At 42.0% G+C, this 21,439-nt stretch overlaps 1 protein-coding gene across 1 annotated transcript in view; it reads left to right on the top strand.

The window, feature by feature from the left end:
- gulp1a (GULP PTB domain containing engulfment adaptor 1a) overlaps positions 1-21,439 on the top strand; it is a 301,457-nt gene that overhangs the window by 255,533 nt on the left and 24,485 nt on the right. The window contains 4 exon segments of the mRNA XM_055161647.1: positions 15,366-15,464; positions 16,661-16,798; positions 16,886-16,970; positions 16,973-17,001. Of these exon segments, the coding sequence (XP_055017622.1) occupies positions 15,366-15,464; positions 16,661-16,798; positions 16,886-16,970; positions 16,973-17,001 (351 nt within the window).

Raw genomic sequence — 21,439 nt, 5'->3', positions numbered from 1 at the left:
TCAACTATATTGAATTCCATTTCACTTTTATAGTAGTAACACTTTGTTGTTCAGTCACTTTGAATAAAGTCGTGCTTTGTGTCGTGCTCCACAGACACACGTCTCTGTCTACACAGTAAACACAACTGTGCAGGAACATTTATGTTCTTGTTGTTTTTGTGGACTTCAGTGTGAGCAGAGCAAACACCAGCACGTCACTGTTGCTCTGTCTCCTTCTCTGTTAGTGCATGTGGTCTTGGACAAACCAAAATACATGGAGGACATCAACGGGGACATGCAGCTCTGTCCTGCTTTTCTCTTTCTCCAGGCTCCCTTCTTTACAAATGCCTCCATCCCTGTGTCTCTGTTTCTCTGTGTCTTTGTCTCTGTGTCTCTCTGTCTCTGTGTCTCTGCGTCTCTACGTTTCTGCGTCTCTGTGTCTCTCTGTCTCTGTGTCTCTGTGTCTCTACGTTTCTGCGTCTCTGTATCTGTGTCTCTGCATCTCTGGGTCTCTCTTTCTCTGTGTCTGTGTCTCTGTGTCTGCATCTCTGTGTCTGTGTCTCTGTGCTGTTGATGTGGTAAACCTGCAGTGTGTGGCTCAAACTGTCGTCTTAATTTTTTTTCAGCGGACATAAACTCAAAACCATTAGTTTGGGCACAAGTACATGACATATTTACCATGTTTTTCAGACTATAAGGCACATTTAAAATCCTTTAATTTTCTCAAAAACACACAGCGCACCTTATAATACAGTCGGCCTTATGTTTTAATTCTGGTTGTGTTTACTGACCTTAAACCGATTTTATGTGGCACACAGCGTTCAAAAATCTGTGAAAATGTTTTAGTATGACTTTGGTAAACTATGAAGTCGCACCACTTGATGGATTTTCGGAAAATTACAGGTACTGTAGTCAGGAGCCTCGCGAAGTTCAACAGAAGCTGAACCACATCAGAGCACAAGGAGCGAGCTGTTTTTTCAGAGCTTATAGTTTATGCAAATGAGTCATGTGGTTTTAAATTTCATTTCTGTAAAATGTAAACAAATGCACGCAAAGCTGCATCAAACACAGTATTACTCAATGTATATTAGAGTTGTCCTCGTAGGAAATACAAAAAAAAAAAAAAAACTTAAATGATCCACCCACATTCACATCCATAATCCACATTCACCAAGACAGCGAGGCAAGGCAGGGGGAATTACGCCACGATCTGCCGATGGATCGTGGACGCCTGGACTAAGGATCAGTCTCAAGTGTCGTCCGTTTGTTTCGCTTTGTGACAGAGCTCCCCTACATACTGTTTCCTCTTTACCTGGATTCACACACTCGACGCCCACGCCCCCCACGCTCTTACCTGCAGCAGTAGCCGCGCCGTTCTCTGGTTCGAGGTCCCAACTGAGGCACTTCCTGGTTGTGTTCTAAGGCTGCGTTCAGACTGCAGCCTGAAGTGACCCAAATCTGATTTTTTGGCCCCTATGTGACCTGTATCTGATCTTTTAATGACAGTCTGAACGACACAGATCCGATTTTTTCAAATACGACCCAGGACACTTGGATATGTGCTCCTAAAACTGATACATATCTGATCTTTTGACATGCGACTTCAGTGTGAACGGTCAAAGCGCATTCATCCACCTACATGTTATCAACAAACCCCAAACGTCACTATTCTGCGTTGAAGTAGGCGAAAATTGTTAATGAACTTCGTGTTACTGAAGTGAAGCACATCACCACTCACCACTCTTGGCTCCGTCTCCACATCCACACGTTCCTTTCAACGGACGTTTCTGCCACTGTCCCACAAAACACCACGACCAAAAACCTCGTCCTTCTCCTTCTCAATCTCCTCCTTAAAACAAGTAAGTTGTTCATGTTCTGGCTCCGGTACAAGAGGAACTTTAAAATCTCCAGGTGCTCAATGCTGCGTCCATGTTCCTGGTCTGTGATGCCTCCAAGAAATCAGTAAGATTTCAGAACTATTGTGTAATGGATGTTCCAAAACCCAAACTGTGCTTGTTTATGTGCAGAAGATACAATGTGAAAAGAGTTATTTTGCATGAGATGGGCCATTTAAGTGAAGTTTGCTCATTTTAATCTCAGAAAACAACGAGCAGGCATACAGACAGGAAGTGCAGCTGCTGGAGACCTGGTGCAGAGAGAACAACCTTTGTCTGAACCTTTTAAAAACAAAGGAGTTGATAGTGGATTTTTGGAGGAACAGCTGTTCACCGCCGCCTCTCTACATCATGTGCACAGAAGTTGAAAGGGTGTCCTGCTGGAAGTATCTGGATCTGCACATCCCCGACAGACTCACTTGGTCCACTAATGCAGCCAGTATTGTTAAGAAGGCCCACCAGCGTCTGTATTTTTTGATTAGACTCAAGGCTGCTGGACTAGTCCTCCCTGCTCTCAGGTCTTTTTATCGATGTGGAGTGGAGAGTGTGTTGACCCAGTCCATCACAGTGTGGAACGGCCACTGCTCAGCCCAGGACAGGACAGATCTGCAGCGTGTGGTCAGAGCAGCAGAGAAGATCACTGGATGTGACTTTACACCCATCAGTGACGTTTATGAGGAGTGTTGTAGGAGACGGGCCTCCAGGATCATGGAGGACTCCTCACACCCTCCCACCACCTGTTTGTCCCTCTGCCTCTGGGAGGAGACTGAGGAGCATTAAAACCACAACATCTGGGCTGAAGTTCAGCTTCTTTCCTGAGGCTGTGAGACTTTTGAACAGTGAACACTGACTTCCTGCTTGGGCTGCTACTCTATCTTGCCACGTTTTTACTTGTACTTGTCTATTGGAACTGCTAAATGTAGCTGTTTAGATGTATTTACTTTTTAATATTGCTTATTTATTATTGTTTTTATCTCTCTCTGGATCACTGGGCCTCGAGGAGCACATTTCGTTCTGTCATTTGTTTCTCTCGCATGTTTGAATGACAAATAAACAACCTTAATCTTAACCTTAACCTTACTTCTTTACTTTTATTTGGGACGAACCCGTGACACGCTTAATGCTCCTTATAATCCAGTGCTCCTTATGTATGAAAACAGACGAGAGAGTTCAACATTATTGATACTGCGCCTTATAATCCTTATAGTCCGAGAAATAGTACATGAAGTTTAACACTGGAAAGAGACGACAATGATACCGAGGCCATTTTATTATCACACAATCTCCATAACATTACATCCCCAGTAACATTATGAGATACTTTAAACTGCTCAAGAGTCCATTTTGCATAATATAGAATCTTTAAGGACCTTTAAGGAACTCTGTGGATTTTGCATCGCTGCCTTTTTTCTGCAGACTTCAGCACATAGCCCGTTCCTTTTCACACACATTTGAATATGACAGATGATCCAGGAGATAGACCGCTCCCACACACACTTTAAACAGACGTGAAGTGAGACAATGTGACGTGTCTGTTTATATGAGACTGAAGAACAAAAAGACTGTTCTCTCTCCCTCTTTCTTTCTACTCTCTGCTTCTTTTTCCTTCTTGACACTTCCTCTCTCTTTCTCTTTGTCTCTTTTACAGTTTAGTTTTTGTAAATAAATAATAACCAGGTGGGACTGAAATGTTGTGGAAAAATATTTTGACAGACACAAGAAAGGTGAACTCAAATCTCTCTCTCCCTCGCTCTGTTTCTGACTCTCTTTCGCTCTCTCTTTCTCCTCTACACCTTTCTCTCTCTCTGTTTCTCTTTCTCCTCTCCTTCATCCCTCTCTCACCTGCTGTCTCTTTTCTCTCTATACTCTCTCTTTCCTTCTACGTTCTCTCTTCATTTCTTTCTTTCTTTCTCCTCTTGTCTCCTTCCCTCCCACTCTCCTGCTTCTCCCCATCCTGTCTTTCTTTCTCTCTCCCTCTCTCTTCTATTTACTCCTCATCTTTCTCTCCAACCTCCTTCCCTCCTCCCATCTGTTCCTTTTGCTCTCCCCCCCTCTTTTCTCTCTTCTGTTCCCTCTCTTCTCTCTCTCTTCTGTCTTTTTTGCTCTCTCCTTCTTTCTTCTCTTTCAACCCTCTCTTTCCTTCCTTCCTTCAATTCCTCCTTCTCTCTCTCTTTCTCCTCTCCTTCATCCCTCTCTCACCTGCTGTCTCTCACCAATCTTTCCCTCTCTCCCTCTACTTTCTCTCCTTTTTCTCCCCTCCCTCCTCCTTTCCATTTCTTTCTTTCTATCTCTCTCTCTCTCTCTCTCTCTCTCTCTCTCATCTCATCCCATCTCTCCATCTGTCTCTCCATTTCTACCATCTCCTCCTCCTCTTGTCTCTCTCCCTTCCTCCCACTCCCCTGCTTCTTCCCTCGTCTTTCTCTCTCCTCTCCTCCTCTCTCCCTCTCTCTTCTATTGACTCTCCATCTTTCTCTTCAACCTCCTTCCCTCCCTCCCTCCATTTGTCCGTCTTGCTCTCCCCCTCTCTTTTCTCTTCTATTCCCTCTCTGTCTCTATTTCCTCTCCCTTTTTTCTGCTCTCTCCTTCTCTCTTCAACTCCTCTCTTTCCTTCCTTCCTTCCTTTCCTCCTTCTCTATCTCTTTCTCCTCTACACACCCTCTCTCGCTATCTCTCCATTTCTTCCATCCCCCCTCCTCTCTCTGTCTCTCTACTTGTCTCTCTCTCTCCCTCTCTCTTCTATTTACTCCTCATCTTTCTCTCCAACCTCCTCCCCTCCTCCATCTGTCCCTCTTGCTCTCCCCCTCTCTTTTCTCTCTTCTCTTCCCTCTCTTTCCTCTGTCTTTTTCTGCTCTCTCCTTCTCTCTTCCCTCACTCTCTCTTTCCCTCTCTCTCTTTCTCCTCTACAACCCTCTGTCTCTCTTTTTCTTCAACTTTCTCAGCTTCTATAACCTCCCCCCTTCTCTCTCTCATCCCCATCTATCTCTCCATTTCTTCCATCCCCCCTCCTCTCTCTGTCTCTCTACTTGTCTCTCTCTCTCTCCCCATCTCTTCTATTTACTCCTCCTCTTCCCCTCCCCCCATCTGTCCCTCTTGCTGTCCCCCTCTCTTTTCTCTTCCCTCTGCCTTTCTCTGTCTTTTTCTGCTCTATTCTTCTCTCTCTCCCTCCGTCGGTCTCTCCGTCTCTTTGTGCTCGGGTCGATCCTGGGAAAGTGTTGGACTTTGTGTGTTGGCCTCTGACTCGGGTCTGCGGTGCCAAACATGAGGCCAGCTCAGGGGCACAGAGACGGAGAGATGGAGAGAGAGACGGAGAGATGGAGAGATGGAGAGAGAGAGAGAGGGAGAGAGCAAAAGACTACACATGTATTATTTTATGTCGCTTAAAGAGAGAGACTGAAGAAAAAAGAAAAAGACAGAGGAAGGGAGAGGGAAGAAAGAGGGAAGAGAAAAGATAGATAGAAGATGAAGAGTAAATAGAAAAGAGAGGGACAGACAGAGGAGGGATGATGGAAGAAATGGAGAGACAGATGGGGAGAGAGAAGGGGGGAGGTTATAGAAAGTGAGAGAGGGAGGAGGGAGGGAAGAGGATCGGAGAAAGAAAGAAAAAAATGGGAATGAGGAGGGAGGAGAAAAAGAAGAGGGAAAGAGAGAGTGTAGGTGTGAAAGAGACAGCAGGTGAGAGAAGGATGAAGGAGAGATGAAAGAGAGAGTTGAGAAACAGAGAGAGAGAGAATGAGGGAGCAGAAAAAATAGAGGAAGGGAGAGGGAAGAGAGAGAAAGATGGAAGAGAAGAGAGAAAAGAGAGGGAGAGAGCAAGAGGGCCAGATGGAGGGAGGGGAGGAGGATGGAGAGAAAGATGGAGAGTAAATAGAAGAGAGACGGAGAGGAGAGAGGAAAGAGAAAGTCGAGGGGAGAGGGAGGGAGAGAGACAAGAGGAGGATGAGATGGTACAAATGGAAAGATAGAAGGAGAGATGGGATGAGATGAGAGAGGGGAGGGGTGAGGAAAGAAAGAAAGAAAGAAAATGAGAAGAAGGAGGGAGGGGAGAAAAAGGAGAGAACATAGAGGGAAAGAGAGAGTATAGAGAGAAAAGCGACAGCAGGTGAGAGAGGGATGAAGGAGAGGAGAAAGGCAGAGTTGAGAAACAGAGAGAGAAGTGTAGAGGAGAGAGAGAGAGAAGAAGGGAGGAAAGGAAGGAAGGAAGGGAGAGGGGGTGAAGAGAAGAGAGAAGGAGAGAGCAGAAAAAGACAGAGGAAGGGAGAGAGAGAAAAGAGAGGGGGAGAGCAAAAGCGACAGATGGGGGAGGGAAGGAGGTTGGAGAGAAAGATGGAGAGTAAATAGAAGAGAGGGGGAGAGAGAGAGAGGAGAGAGAAAGACGGGAGAGATGAAGGAGAGAGAAAAGGGGGAGATAGTTGGGGATGAGAGAGAGAGAGAGAAGGGGGGGGTGTCGATGAAAAGTGCTAGAGAAAGAAGGGAGGGGAGAGGATAGACAGAAAGAAAGAGGAGGCACAGAGGGAGGAGGGGAAAAGGAGAGAAAGTAGAGGGAAAGAGAGAGTACAGGGGAAAAGGGGTGAGAGACAGCAGGCGAGAGAGGGATGAAGGAGAGGAGAAAGAGAGAGAAGGAGAGAGGAAAGGAAGGAAGGGAAGAGAGGGGGTGAAGAGAAGAGAGAAGGAGAGAGCAGAAAAAGACAGAGGAAAGGAGAGGGAAGAGAGACAGAGAAAGAGAGAGAGAATAGTAGAGAAAAAAGAAAGGAGGAGAGCAAGAGGGACAGATGGGGGGAGGGAAGGAGGTTGGAGAGAAAGATGAGGAGTAAATAGAAGAGAGAGGGAGAGAGAGCGAAGGGGAGAGAGAAAAACAGGAGGAGAAGAGAGAAGAGAGAGGGAGGGAGAGAGACAAGAGGAGGGGGAGATGATAGAAATGGAGAGATAGATGGGGGCATGGGGTGAGATGAGAGAGGGAGAAGGGAGGGGAGAGGATAGAAAGAAAGAAAGAAAGAAAGAAAGAAAGAGAGAAAGAAATGAAAAGGGGGGAGAAAAAGGAGAGAAAGTAGAGGGAAAGAGAGAGTACAGGGGAAATATTGGTGAGAGACAGCAGGTGAGAGAGGGATGAAGGAGAGGAGAAAGAGAGAGACAGAGGGGTGCAGAGGAGAAAGAGAGAGAGAATGAGAGAAGAGAGCAAGGGAAGGGAAAGATGGACTGAAGAGAAGAGAGAAGGAGAGAGCAGAAAAAGACAGAGGAAGGGAGAGGGAAGAGAGATAGAGAAGGAACAGAAGAGAGAAAAGAGAGGGGGAGAGCAAGATGGACAGATGGGGGAGGGAAGGAGGTTGGAGAGAAAGATGAGGAGAAAGAGAAGGAGAGAGAGACAAGAGGAGAGGATAGAAATAAAAAGAAAGAAAGAAAGAAAGAAAGGAGAGAATGTTTAGGGAAAGAGAAAGGAGGCAAAGAGTGGGCAGGTACTGTTGGGCAAGTGACTTTAAAACTGTAATGTGTTATTTATGACGTGTTAGTGTCATTTTAAAGTCATTTGTTACATTACAATATTACTGTATTTAAAATGTAAGACATTATATGACTATTGCAGCACTTTAAGTTACTCTCACTAAAAGAACTGTGAAGATGCTGAACTTTTGCGGCTTATATGGACTGAACCAGGTCTAAACCAGGTCTAAACCAGGACTAAACCAGGTCTAAACCAGGTCTAAACCAGGACTAAACCAGGACTATAACAGGACTAAACCAGAACTGAAGCAGGACTGAAGCAGGACTATAACAGGACTAACCTCGGGCTGATTCCAGGACTGAAGAGGAGGACTAAACCAGGACTGAACTAGGACTAAAACAGGACTCACTGTCGGAAGATCTCGAAGGTGACCGCAGGAGAAAGGAGCGGCTCTGCTCCGCACCTCACAGGGGTAAGAGCGGCTGTCGCCCGATGGTGCTTGATGGACACCCTGCTGCGGGGGCTCGCGGTCCTGATTTCAGCAACTATTTGCGGGGACCCGACCCGGTGTAAGACTCTGCTACAGGCCGTAACTTCTACCTTCAGCGTGTCCAGAAGTCCAACTTTTTGTGTGATGGTTACATCTTCCTCTGTCTTTAGGTGCGAGCGCAGGAGCCTTTGTTGGTGCAGAACATTTCGTCGACGGTTTTGTCGGGGAGAAAACTTACAAACATACAGCACTTCAGAATCACACTGCTAGAGATTGAAAATGTATTTAAATTTGGCAGCTGAACACATCTGACTGTAAACCAGGTCTAAACCAGAACTGACCCAGGTCTAAACCAGGTCTAAACCAGAACTGACCCAGGTCTAAACCAGGTCTAAACCAGAACTGACCCAGGTCTAAACCAGGTCTAAACCAGAACTGACCCAGGTCTAAACCAGGTCTAAACCAGAACTGACCCAGGTCTAAACCAGGTCTAAACCAGGTCTAAACCAGATCTAAACAGCGTGGAGTTTTGCGTCGGTCCTTTTGCCCGCAGTTACCTGTAGGTCTACACGGCCGCGTCTCTGGCGTTTCATCTGCTGCTGATATCGCGGTGATTTTAGTGAATTTGTATGAAGAAAAACCCACCACTTCAATCCAGGTTAAAAAAGCTTTGTGACGCGCGTTACTCACATTTGTACCGAGTAAAATATTACTAGTTTTTCGCCTGTAATGCTGAACATTACTGCGTTACAGCAAAAAGCAACGTATTACTGTAATTCGTTGGTGACAGAGGGAGAAAGGAGAGATGTAGAGTTGTTAGGAGAGAAAGTTGAGGCAAAGTATTGGGGAAAAGATGGATGAGAGACAGCAGGTGAGAGAGGGATGAGGGAGAGGAGAAAGGGAGCGTAGAGAGAGAAAGAGGGAGGAGAGAGGGAGGTGTGGTTTCTCTAAATGTGTTTAAAGTGGCTCTAATCTGGAGCTGTGTGGACAGAGTGATTTCTTTGGCTCAGACGGAGCCGTTGGACTCAGCAGATTTCATAAATGATCGCAGGATGTTTGGCTCGGCGTGAGGAGGAGAGGAGGAGGAGAGGAGGAGGAGGCAACGAAACACAAACATGACTGAGGACCAAGCAGACCTCACCTCAGCTTCACTACAACTGTGATAACTGACGACTACCACGTCATAACCACTGTGTTTATGTCAGTTATTAGTGAGATCATGTCAACACTCTATTACTACACTCAAATGAAGCTCTCTAACCAGCAGCTGTAAGAGCCAACTACAACTTCACGCTGTATAAACCTGATTTCTTATTGGATTTAAGGATATCAGGTGATTGTATTTGTCTAACAGGCCAGATTGTGGTCAAAGGAGATCAACAGTCTATATCAAGGTGTGCACATTTGTTAGGCAGTTTCTTCTCTTCTGGTACAATGGGTGAATTTCAGATTTAACTGAGTCTGAAAAGTCAAAAATTGTAAAAAGTCTTTCAGAGGGATGTAGCACTCTGGAAATTGCAAAGATAAACTGACAGACTCCATGATCTGAAGGCTTCCCACTGCGTAAAGAAACACTGAGACGTCTTTTTAGTATCATTTTGTACAGTCTGGGTCCACTGAAGGTTCACTGAAGGATGACTTTTTTCCAATGTCTTGTGTCCCCCCTCCCCTCCCTGTGGCACCTGATTTTCCCAGTGGTCTTTCATCCAAGTCCTGACCAGACCCGACCTCTGAACTTCTGAGATCTGACGGGATCAAGCTTTGACAAGCCACTATGACCATGTTCAGTTTAATCTAATTTTAGAGTGTTTTTCTCGGCCGACTGTTCCTGGGCTCTGTGCAGAACTGCGATGCCGTTTCAGACGGTGGCAGAATGTTCCAGTTCATTTTGTCTCCACAGCAGGAAACTGGAAACACACAAAGGTGTAAAGTATTTCCAGTTTAATCTGCTCCTGAGCCCCATGAAGCTCCAGGAAAATGTCAGGACACAGTTCACAGGTTCTCCACCTTCAAACTTCAAATGTTAAACTTCAAATTCACTAACTTTTCTCTGACTAGCATGCAGAAGTTTCATGATCATTAATAAATGATGATCATTTTCCTGTGTCTGTGTGAGACGTCCTCATGACGTCCAGAAAAGTCTCCTAGTCCATGGTTCAAATGTTAAACTGCAGATTGACGTCCAAGTGGGGCAGAGTTAGACGTCCAAATAATGGACGTGATTTGCAGATCATTTTTTAGTCCAGAACTGGTTTTGGACTGACTGATGCGACACAGACATGATCTGCACGTCCATGAGACGTCCAGTGTTTAGTGGGTCATTATTATGTCCCATTATTAAAGGCTGTTTGTATTGGCACTGATTTTCTTTCTGAAATGTCAGAAATGTTTCTCTGTCAGTTTTGACGTGTTTGACAGATGAAAATAAACAAGTGAGAATGGAAATTTTTAATTTTTCATTCAGTTGCGTAGTAATTCTGCATATTAATAGTTTGATAATTGTGCACACAGATTTTCTCCTAAGAAAAGCAAAACTTCACTTTGACTTGATTAAATATTCAGGTTTGTGGTTTATTAACATTTTGGATTGACCCAGAGGTCTGCAGTTGTTCAATTATAAAATGAATCCTTTTAGATACAACTTGCCTTATAAATTATACACTGTGTATATGATAGTGTTAAGCAGCATTTTCTGTCCTCGTCTTGAACCCTGTAACTAACTTACATAACACACTAACAGAATCTGCAATGTTCCCTTAAGACAAAATACACTTTCCATTTGCCTAACTAGTAAAAACAACAAGACAAGAACTTTTATGGCAAAATTTGAACACACAAAGTCATAAAAAGCTCTAGTATTAAACCTCTCCACATGATCCTGGGGTTTTATTTCACTATTTTCAAGTCATGAGCTCCATCCAAATGAAGACAACCGAGCCAAGATCCATATTTGGAAATACAAGTGTGAGTATCATAGCAACCGAAGAGCCAGTTAGGAGTGAGGTTTGTTGAAAGTAATGCTCACCCGCACCACTGGTTTGGGACTACAGATGTAACAATATCTCAATCCCTCCATACGATATTTTCACGACATACATCTCAAAGTTCATTTTATGGAGTCTTGCAAAATTGTGAATATGCTACTTTTTTTTTTCCTTTCAAAATGCCTTGGTGCTGTTATAATATGAAGGATTAAGATTTAAAAGTGCTTAATAACAGTTATTTCTTCATGTAGTCTGCACTGACAACAGCAAAGGATCATGGTCTCTGTACCGTATTCTTCGGACTATAAAGTGCACCGGATTATAAGATGCACTGGATTATAAGGCGTACTAAGCAAAATAAATGGACGACACTTGAGACTGATCCTTAGTCCAGGCGTCCACGATCCATTCGCAGATCGTGGCGTAATTCGTAATTCGTCTTGGTGAATGCAGAGTATGAATGTGAATGTGGGTGAATCATTTAAGTTTTTTTTTTTTTTTCCTTTAAGGACGACTCAAATATACACTGAGTAATAATGTGTTTAATGCAGCTTTGTGCACATTTGTTTACGTTTTACAGAAACTAAACTTAAAACCACATGACTCATTTGCATAAATTATAAGCTCTGAAAAAAACAGCTTGCTCCTTGTGCCCTGATGTGGTTCAGCTTCTGTTGGACTAAAGGACTCAGTGGATTATGTGTGTTCTTTCTGCAACAAGGCGATGGTGGCAGTGTGCGTTAAGTCGATGCAGAACTATACTTCGCTCTTTACTCCACAAGGCGCCTGACTACAGTAGCTGTAATTCTCCGACAATCCATCAAGTGGTGTGGCTTTGTAGTTTACCAAAGTCATGCCAAAACATTTTGACAGAATTCTGAGGGCCGTGTACCACATAAAATCAGTTCGAGGTCAGTAAACACAACCAGAATGGTGCTCGGGCATAAAGCGCATTAAGCGAAACTTTATTCAACTCATTCAGAAGAACTCTCAACATTGATCAATTGGAACACATAAAATACTAAACAATACACTCACTTTTTCAGTTCATTACTCTTCCACAAATATGTCAAATTCTTCATCTTCAGTATCTGAGTTTAACAGTTGGACGATTTCGGCATCAAGCCTGGATCCCGGTCTCGTCGCTGTTACTTAGTATTTTAGAGATGATTCAGGCCTTTGTGAAAGCTCAGACGACACTCGAGACTGATCCTTAGCCCAGGCATCCATGATCCATTGGCAGATCGTGGCGTAATTCGCCCGGTGTTGCCTCCCTGTCTTGGTAAATGTGGATTACTCCACGAGGCTCCTCAATACGGTAGCTGTAATGCTCCGACAATCCATCAAGCGGTGCGGCTTTGTAGTTTACCAAAGTCGTACTGAAACATTTTGACAGATTTTTGAGCGCTGTGAAACACATAAAATCAGTTTGAGGTCAGTAAACACAACCAGAATGAATACATACTGCATTATAAAGCACGTTAAGCGAAACTTATTCAACTCATTCGCAAGAACTTTCAACATTGTTCAGTTGTAACACATAAAACACAAAACAATACACCCACTTTTTCAGTTCATTCCTCTTCCACAAATCAAATTCTTCATCTTCAGTGTCTGAGTTTAACAGTTGGACAATTTCGGCATCAAGCCCGGATCCCTCTCGCCATTATCTGAGTCAGTCTCGTCGCTGTTACTTAGTAGTTCAGAGATGATTCTGGCCTTCATGAAAGCTCGGACGACTCCTGAGACCGTTAGTCCATTAGCCCGCGATCCATTGGCAGATTGTGGCATAGCTTCGTAGTTTACCAAAGTCATACTAAAACATTTTGATTTAGAATTTTTGAACGCTGTGTACCACGTAAAATTGGTTCGAGGTCAGTAAGGACAATCAGAACTTGCGGTAGTTCCATTTGTTTGTACATTTGTATTGCAACACCATGGCAAGGCAAGGCAAGTTTGTTTATATAGCACATACACATACACAAAGTGTTTCAAGGTGCTTTACAAAATAAAAAGAGGAAGAAGAAAAGAAAAAAAAACAACAACATAAAAATCACAAAGAAAGACATAAAAACACATAAATAACTATTAATTAAAACAAAAAGACCTATAATTTGATATATTGTGATGTCCCAGGATATTATTGTGAGACTTTTGACGATATGATATGATGATAATTATTGATTATTGTCACATCTCTGTTTGAATCGGGGTGGGCTCTTAGCAACACTGTCAATCAAACCTGTTGCTAACGTAAGCGGGGGCGACCTCATTGAAATAAAGCTCCTGACTTGGCTTGATGACATCGTGCTCCCTCAGTCCATGTCTGTAAACAGTTTACATTTAAGACCGCACCCGCCCCTTTAAGAGCCTCCTGCCCCTGTAAGAGCGTGCCCACCCCTTTAATAGCAGATTAGTTATTGACGGGAGCAGAGTGAGAGCGGCCGCCTTCACGACGTCTACTGTAAATCTGCATCTGAGCTTTAATCTCATTTACATCCACGCAGCCCCAGACCCACGGTGAGAGATCTGCACGACTATGATCGATACCACCGATCCATAATATTACGTTTCACTCGTGTCAGCACTTTAATGAGGATCAAACGTTAGCTGCCAGCATCGCCCTGGGTACATTTAGATGGCCAGAAGAAATCAGATAACTAGCATAATCAGATAAGCCCATAATGATCTGGTTTCAGATGTGAGTTTGCAGCACAAGAGAAATCCGATCATCACAAACACCAGTGACACGAGGGATGCAACAATACAGTTTACCCATGATCTGATGCATATCTCCACACATGGGTCACAATATTGATTCAATTTTGATACATTTTAAGACGAAAAAAAAATGCTAATGAGAACACTATAATAACACGTTGTTTGATATATATATGTGTGTGTGTGTGTGTGTGTGTATATATGTATTAACATGATATTAATAAAACATTACTCACAACACATACAGTTTATATGTGAAGTGTTTTAGTTCATTTGGTTCAGTGATTCACAGCTCAGAATTTTGATTCAGTGAAAATAAGAACCGAGTTTCTCAGGCTGTTTTATATTTTATAATAAACCAGTCGACTCTTAATTTAAACTGTAGGGGAGTTACACTATCAGACTTTTCCTTCTTTGATGATGATTTGATGATTTCTTTTCCTCCTGAGTCTCTCTGAGTTCACACACCTCATGTCTGTGCTGGTGCTGCTCTGCCTCCTCCAGCAGAGACAGTACGTAGCTCCTCCCACACTGCCCCCTACAGTCTGTGCTCTCACACACACACTGTGCTCTCCCATCCTCTTTCTAAACTAAAACTGTGTTATATTACATAAAAAATGTCTCAACGGACCAGGGGCAGTTCTAGGGGAGGGGCAACAGGGGCTCCACCTCTAATCTGATTGGCCCCTGAAGTGCTCCTGTTCTGTCAATTAACTGACTAGGAGAACAATCGGAGAATTCAATAATCAATGATGCAATTTCATCCCCAAACTGTTGGCGGCAGTAGACCCAGTGTGTCAATTTAATGGAAGAAGAAACAGACCTGCAGAGGGCTTTATTTAACCATTTGTGCTTGTATTTGCACCACACTGAATGAATCATTTGTGTGCTTGGTTGTACCGTGTATTTGGCTCCTGAATGTAACATGTGGCCCTTTAATGGTCCCTGTTTCAGAAAAATCCTAGAACCGCCACTGCAACGGATAATTTTCTGAGTAAAACTTATGAGATAGTCTAAGAAATAGATGGTGTATATCACGAGTCGTGTCCCGTGTGTGTATATACAATCTCATTTGATTAAAGCCAATGAAAAACCAAAAGTGATTCTAAAGTATTTAAAAGTGAATATCTTTGTCATTTCAGGATCTATCAACATAAAATAAAAAGTGACAGAAAGATAAAATCCTCCTCTGTTAGAATATTTCAGCTGTAAGTCTCTATGAAGCTGTTTTCTGCTGCATCTGAGGAGGACGCCAACAGAATTGTTTTTCTTTTGGACTAAAATAAATGACACAGCGCACATGGAAGAACACGTGTATCGAATCGTTAGACCAGTATAGAACTGTTTGATATTATATTGGATATGGTTGCATCCCTAGGTGACACGTACAATAAATTTGAACATAACCTTTTCAATATTTAACATTTTGTCTTTCAGTTGTGTCTTTGCCACAGTAGTTTGCTTATTTTTGCATCATTTTTAATCAGAAATTTAAAAAGAAATCAGATTACTGTCATCAGATTTCATTTGGATGATCTGATAACTCCAGGATAATAATCAGATTGTCTGCATGAAACACTGCCAGCCCTGAAATGACCCGACAGGTGTTTTTGAATTACCAACCTTTTGAGTTATTGAGCAATGCACTTCCTCAACAACGACGGCCCCTTTGTTGTGAAAAGTGTGGCGTTCAGTTTAGATCTCATGCAGCTTTGTGCACAGTCACTGCTCACCCTGCCAGTACAGGGCTGTGTCCTCCTCACTGTCTTCATAGAGGATTATGTGTATATTTGTACTCGCAGTTGCAGTATGTGTGTACAGTATTTTCCACAGTCAGTAACACTTTTGTTTTTTGTCAGTTCCAGAGACACATAAAGAAATCTGAGGGACAGAAGATTCCCAAAGTGGAACTACAGATCTCCATCTACGGAGTCAAGATCCTCGAGCCCAAAACCAAGGTCTGAATACTGCAAATACTACTACTACTACTACTACTACTACTACTACTATTCAGCCCAAAACCGAGGTCTGAATACTGCAAATACTACTACTATAACAACAACTACTACTACTACTACTAATCTACTACTATTCAGCCCAAAACCAGGGTGTGGGTTGGACTACTACAGATACTGCCACTACCACTACTACTACTATACCATGTGTTCTGTGGTCACTGGAGGGTCATTATAAACCACAGTGAGTCCACACAGAGCAGTGGGACAGTCACACACTTTGGACTGTGCTCAACACGACTGAGTGAAGTGTCTGTGAAAACTGTATAAACAGACGGTTTAGGCAGAAGTGTGAAGAAAAGACTCCAGAACATGAACCATCATAGTGTAAAGTTGTGAGTGTTAGTGTTACCGTAACTGGAGCTGTTAAAGACCCACAGTTTCACTTTCAGGCAAAATCCTGTGTTTTCTTCCCTACTTCAGGGCCTCACTGTTTGGATCCATGAATACTGCAGTACTAGTACTACACCAGTTAGCTCAGTGTTTATGAGATAAATCTATTATTACTGGAGATCACCTCACAGTTGTATGGGGGCCCTTGTGCGCTCTCTGGTGGTGCACTTGTGTATTACACACCTGTTAATGCTGGTTAAAATTGTACTACTTTTGCTTGTTTTAAAGCTCCTGTTATAATGCCATGGGCATTTAGTTAGTTATTATTTACTAGTAAAGTCATTTGTACAGTGAGGGATTACTGTAATCAGATTACTTTTTTAGTAATACAGTTGTTAACTAGTTACAGTTGGAAATTGAAAATTGGTGTTAGTAATCATCAGATTACAGTTACTTGGCCTAGTAACTTTTAGTTCCTTTTCCCTTCCAGCAGTGAGTGTTTTGCACAGAAGTGTGTGGTGACAGAGTCAAGATAAACAGGACTCATCTTGTGGTGTGAGACTCAGATCAGCTGTGAACCAAAACAACACATACTCTGTTTTACATGAAATCAAACTCTAGAACAGAAAGTGTCACAGTGTGAAGAACTTTGGCTTTTGATGAGATGGTTCCTGAGCTAGTACTTTGGAAATAAAGTACTCACAGTAGAAATAAGAGTACTTTAGAAGTAATCATGTCAGTAATTTGCTCTCACTGTTAAATATTAAACCTGTTGTGTGTGTTGTGTGTGTTTGTGTGTGTGACAGGAGGTCCAGCACAACTGTCAGCTCCACAGGATCTCGTTCTGCGCAGACGACAAAACGGACAAACGCATTTTCACTTTCATCTGTAAAGACTCTGAGTCCAACAAACACCTGTGCTACGTGTTCGACAGCGAGAAATGTGTAAGGACTCCACTGCTTGTGGTTCCCCTGTCTCTTGCTGTCATAAGGAGGTTGTGGGTCAGACTCCTGATCTTTGTCTCATTATAGGCAGAGGAGATCACTCTAACCATTGGTCAGGCATTTGATTTGGCATATAAGAAGTTTCTGGAATCAGGAGGCAAAGACGTGGAGACCAGAAACAGATCGGAACGCTACAGAAAAGAGTGAGTATTTCATAAAAACACAAACCAATGAGTGACTTTTGTTAGTTTGACAAGTTTGATCCTGTACTTAAGCGGAGTGAAGTAACTAAATACATTTCAAAACATGCACAACACGTCAAATTCTCCAGCCAAGATAGTCCTGACCAAGACTAGCTCAAGATCTGGAGATGGTTTCCACTGCTCCTGAGAGGTTTAACCCAGAGACACTGAAGGACGGGTCAAATGCAGAGGACACATGGGGACAATACAGTGTACTGTATTTTTCTGACTATAAAACGCACCGGATTATAAGACGCAATATCAATAATGTTGAATTCTCTCATCTATTTTCATACATAAGGTGCACAGGATTATAAGGCACATTAAAGCAAACAAACATACGACACTTTAGTCTGATTCTTAGTCCAGGTGTCTATGATCCATCGGCAGATTGTGGCGCAATTCGCCCGGCGTTGCCTCCATCGTGGTGAATGTGAATGTGGGAGGATCATTTTGTAGTATTTTTTTCCTACAAAGAAGACTCAAATATACATTGAGTAATAATGTGTTTAATGCAGCTTTGTGCACATTTGTTTACGTTTTACAGAAATTAAACATAAAACCACATGGCTCATTTGCATAAACTATAAGCACTGAAAAAAACAGCTTGCTACATGTGCACTGATTTTCAGCTCCTGTCGAACTAAAGGACACAACTCAGTGGAATATATTTGTTTTTTCTGTGACAGGGCATCAGCAGCAGTGTGCGTTAAGTCGATGCAGAACTATACTTCACCCTTTACTCTGTTAGGCTCCTGACTACAGTAACCGTACAATCCAAATCAAGCGGTGTGGCTTCATAGTTTACCAAAGTCGTACTAAAACATTTTGACAGATTTTTGAGCGCCGTATGCCACATAAAATCGGTTTAAGGTCAGTAAGCACAACCAGAATTAATACATAAGATGCACTGATTATAAGATGCACGTATAATTAAAGGATTTTAAGTGCACCTTATAGTCCGAAAAATACGGTACCTTAAAAACAGACCAAAATCCTTAGTCAGAATACAAATAAACAGTACAATTATTCTAAAAATCAAAGGAATACATGGCAGTATTTGATCATGAAATTAAAGCTCAAACTGCACGATATTAGTGCAAAAAAACAGAAAACACATCTGTTACGGTGTGTACACATGCAATTATCTCTCCTCTAATCAGTGATAAACAAAAGCATAAGAAACAATGAAACAGGAGGAGAGCAAGTGTGAACCAGGATTAAACCCAGACTAGACCAAGAACACACCCAAGCTGAACTAAACCAGGACCAAACCAGGTCTAACCCAAGCCTAAAGCAGGTCTTAATGTGGATCATTGATTCAAACTCTTGTTATGAATATTTATCAGAAGAAAATCAGTGTAACTAATAGATTTTCCAGAGCAGTGGAGTAGAAACGACCACACCAGAACTGAATGAAGACTAAACCAGGACTAAACCAGGATCAGCATCAATGCAGCACCAAGCCAAGAGCAGACTAGGACTAAACCATGATCCAACCAGGACCAACCCAGGACTAAAACAGGACTAAAACCGTTCGAAACATGGACCAAGAAAACTGAGAAGAAACCTAACCAGCATCAAACCCAGGACAAAGCCAAGACTAAACCACAATTAAAACAGATCTAAACCAGGATTAAACCAGAACTAAACCAGGACTAAAGTCTAACCTGAGACTAAACCAGGATTAAACCAAGAGAGGAGGACTAAACTAGAGCTGAAGTAACACCTAACAGAACTAAAGATTAAAGATTAAAGAGCCTAAATCTGTGTATCATTCGTTCATTTGTTTTTCAAAATAAAACCACAAATAAGAAAACAATAAAGATAATGATTAGTTTAGTTTTTTTTTTTCTCTTTTCTCTCTTTTTGTGTTTAAATAAATAATGGAAAAAACAGATAACAGCTGTGTCCGTGACTTAAATTGAGATGCCAGACTTTTGTGTTGCATACGGACTGAACCAGGACTGAACCAGGTCTAAACTAGGACTAATGTTGGACTTGAGATAGAGAGAGAGACAGGACCCCAAGCCTGTGAAGCAGGGTGTCTGCAAAGAGTGATTGGACGACGGCTGAGTTTATCCTCGCTTAGTCCTTTCACCTGTGGTCACCCGACGGTCTACACGGGGCGACCGAACCCATTCCGACACTGAGTCCCAGTTCAGTTCTGGTTTAGTCCTTGTTTAGTCCTGATTTAGTCATGGTTTAGTCCTCTTGGTTTAGTCCTGGTTCAGCTCTGGTTTAGTCCTTGTTTAGTCCTGGTTCAGCTCTGGTTTAGTCCTTGTTTAGTCCTGGTTTAGTCATGGTTTAGTCCTGGTTCAGTCTTGGTTCAGTCCTGGTTTAGTCCTGGTTTAGTCTTGGTTCAGTCCTGGTTTAGTCCTGGTTTAGTCCTGGTTCAGTCTTGGTTCAGTCCTGGTTTAGTCCGGTTTAGTCTTGGTTCAGTCCTGGTTTAGTCCTGGTTTAGTCTTGGTTCAGTCCTGGTTTAGTCCTGGTTTAGTCCTCTTGGTTCAGTCCTGGTTCAGTTCGGCATCGCAGTTTGTCACAGAAATGGGAAGCAGCCGTTATTCACTTTTTTCCATTATTTATTTAAACACAAAACTAAAAATTGAAAAGCTGAATCGTTATCAGTTTTTTCATTTTGGTTTTGGACACAAATAATGAAGAAAATGGTTGTTTTTCATTTTTGTATTTTTGGTTTTATTTTAAAAAAAGAATGAAGGAATGATACACGGATTGGCCTATATTGTGCTATTTTCTGATCTCTGTAGTAAAGTTGTTTCCTCATCACAAACAGACCTGGAGTTGTGTTTTGTTTCATTCACACAAACCCTGCACATTTAGGCACTGTTTTTCTCTCAAACCGAAACAGAAAACACTCTGTTCCACCTTGTGATGTCAAGTGGAAGTGTTTTTAAAGTACCCTCAGTAGAATAATTTGGATAATTTCAGCCCTGGAATTGCCAAACTCTACTAAGCTAAAGGTAAAAGGAGCTGCTGACTTGAAAACTACCACTTCATGACATCACAAGGTGGAACAGAGCATTTCGAGCTTGGAAAATGTACAGAATAATAAGAAAGAGTTACTCAAACGTGTGAATGAAACAAAACACAACTTCAGATCTGTTTTTGAAGAGGTTAAAAGAGACTAAACCAGGACTAAACCAGAATCCAAATTTATGAATCTGAATTACAAAAAAGTCAGTGTAACTCAAAGATGTTCCAGACCAGCAGAGTGAAACATGCACAGAGCCTGATGAAATGGTTTAAACAGAACGGTCCCATTGATTGTGGTGTTTTCAGCAAATAACTCTATGATGCTGTTGTAAATAACTCCGTGATAGTGTTATGGATGCACTGCCTCGGTGTTATTGGACTTCTGTCTAAACCTGATGCATGAATCAACACAGAGATCGAACGCGACGCACAGGGGGGCTCCGGCTGACTGAGATGTTACTCAAATAAAACAAAACAGATACATTTATTATTCACGACGAAAAAAAAACCTCCAGCAAAACTCTGGAATGTGTGAAAAATTAATGAGACAAATTTGAAAATAGACAAACAAATAATGAAGAGGGTGACTCAAATGGACGTTGCCTGACTTTTTTTTTTTTTTCTGGCCTGTCTTGGTTTGTCTTCATGAATATTTTATAACTTTAACTGGAATTTTCTACAGTATGGTATTAAATATCTGTCGCCATGGAAACAGGCACCACCAGGTCAAGCTGCAGGTCAGTTTTGTGGATATTAGTGAGTGTGTATACAGGCACATCAGTATCCCGGTTATTGGTCATATCCCGTTTATGTCAGTATTCGGGATACTGCGTTTACATCTTTTTTACTCATATCTCTGTGTACATGATCAAATGGAGTATATATATAAAAATGTATTGAACAGATACATATGTACTCTAGTTTATGAAACTGTTGACCTTTTTTCTGTACCATTTTTTGTTCTAAAGTTCCATATGTTTTAAACAGACCATGTATGAAACATGGAACAAAAATTATTTCCCAAATTTCAAAGATCTGCAAATCATGAAATAAATGGATGTATTTCATATCTTGTGTTATTCCATCTTTGAAATGTTGATGAAGGTTCATGATTTAAAAAAAATAAATAAATATTTAAAATGATACAAATTAGCTTGGAAGGACTGACATATTTTATAGAAATAGTTTCCTTTCATTTTGAAGTAATATTAAAGTATTCAGAAGAAAAAAGCGACAAATGATGTAAAATCCTGCACCTTCTACTTGTTTGTACAATTTTCCCTCCGTTACTTTTCCCTCCGTTACCATGACCTTTCTTCATAAAAAATCTCATGAGTCAAAAAGTAAGAGGTTTTTCAACCTAATCTTGTACCATATGGTAGAAAACTATATGAAGCAAATATTC

Source organism: Boleophthalmus pectinirostris, unplaced genomic scaffold, assembly GCF_026225935.1.
Source record: "Boleophthalmus pectinirostris isolate CB_2022bp ecotype Guang Dong unplaced genomic scaffold, ASM2622593v1 HiC_scaffold_1, whole genome shotgun sequence".
NCBI lineage: Eukaryota > Metazoa > Chordata > Actinopteri > Gobiiformes > Gobiidae > Boleophthalmus > Boleophthalmus pectinirostris.
This window is presented reverse-complemented; position numbering and strand designations above follow the sequence as displayed.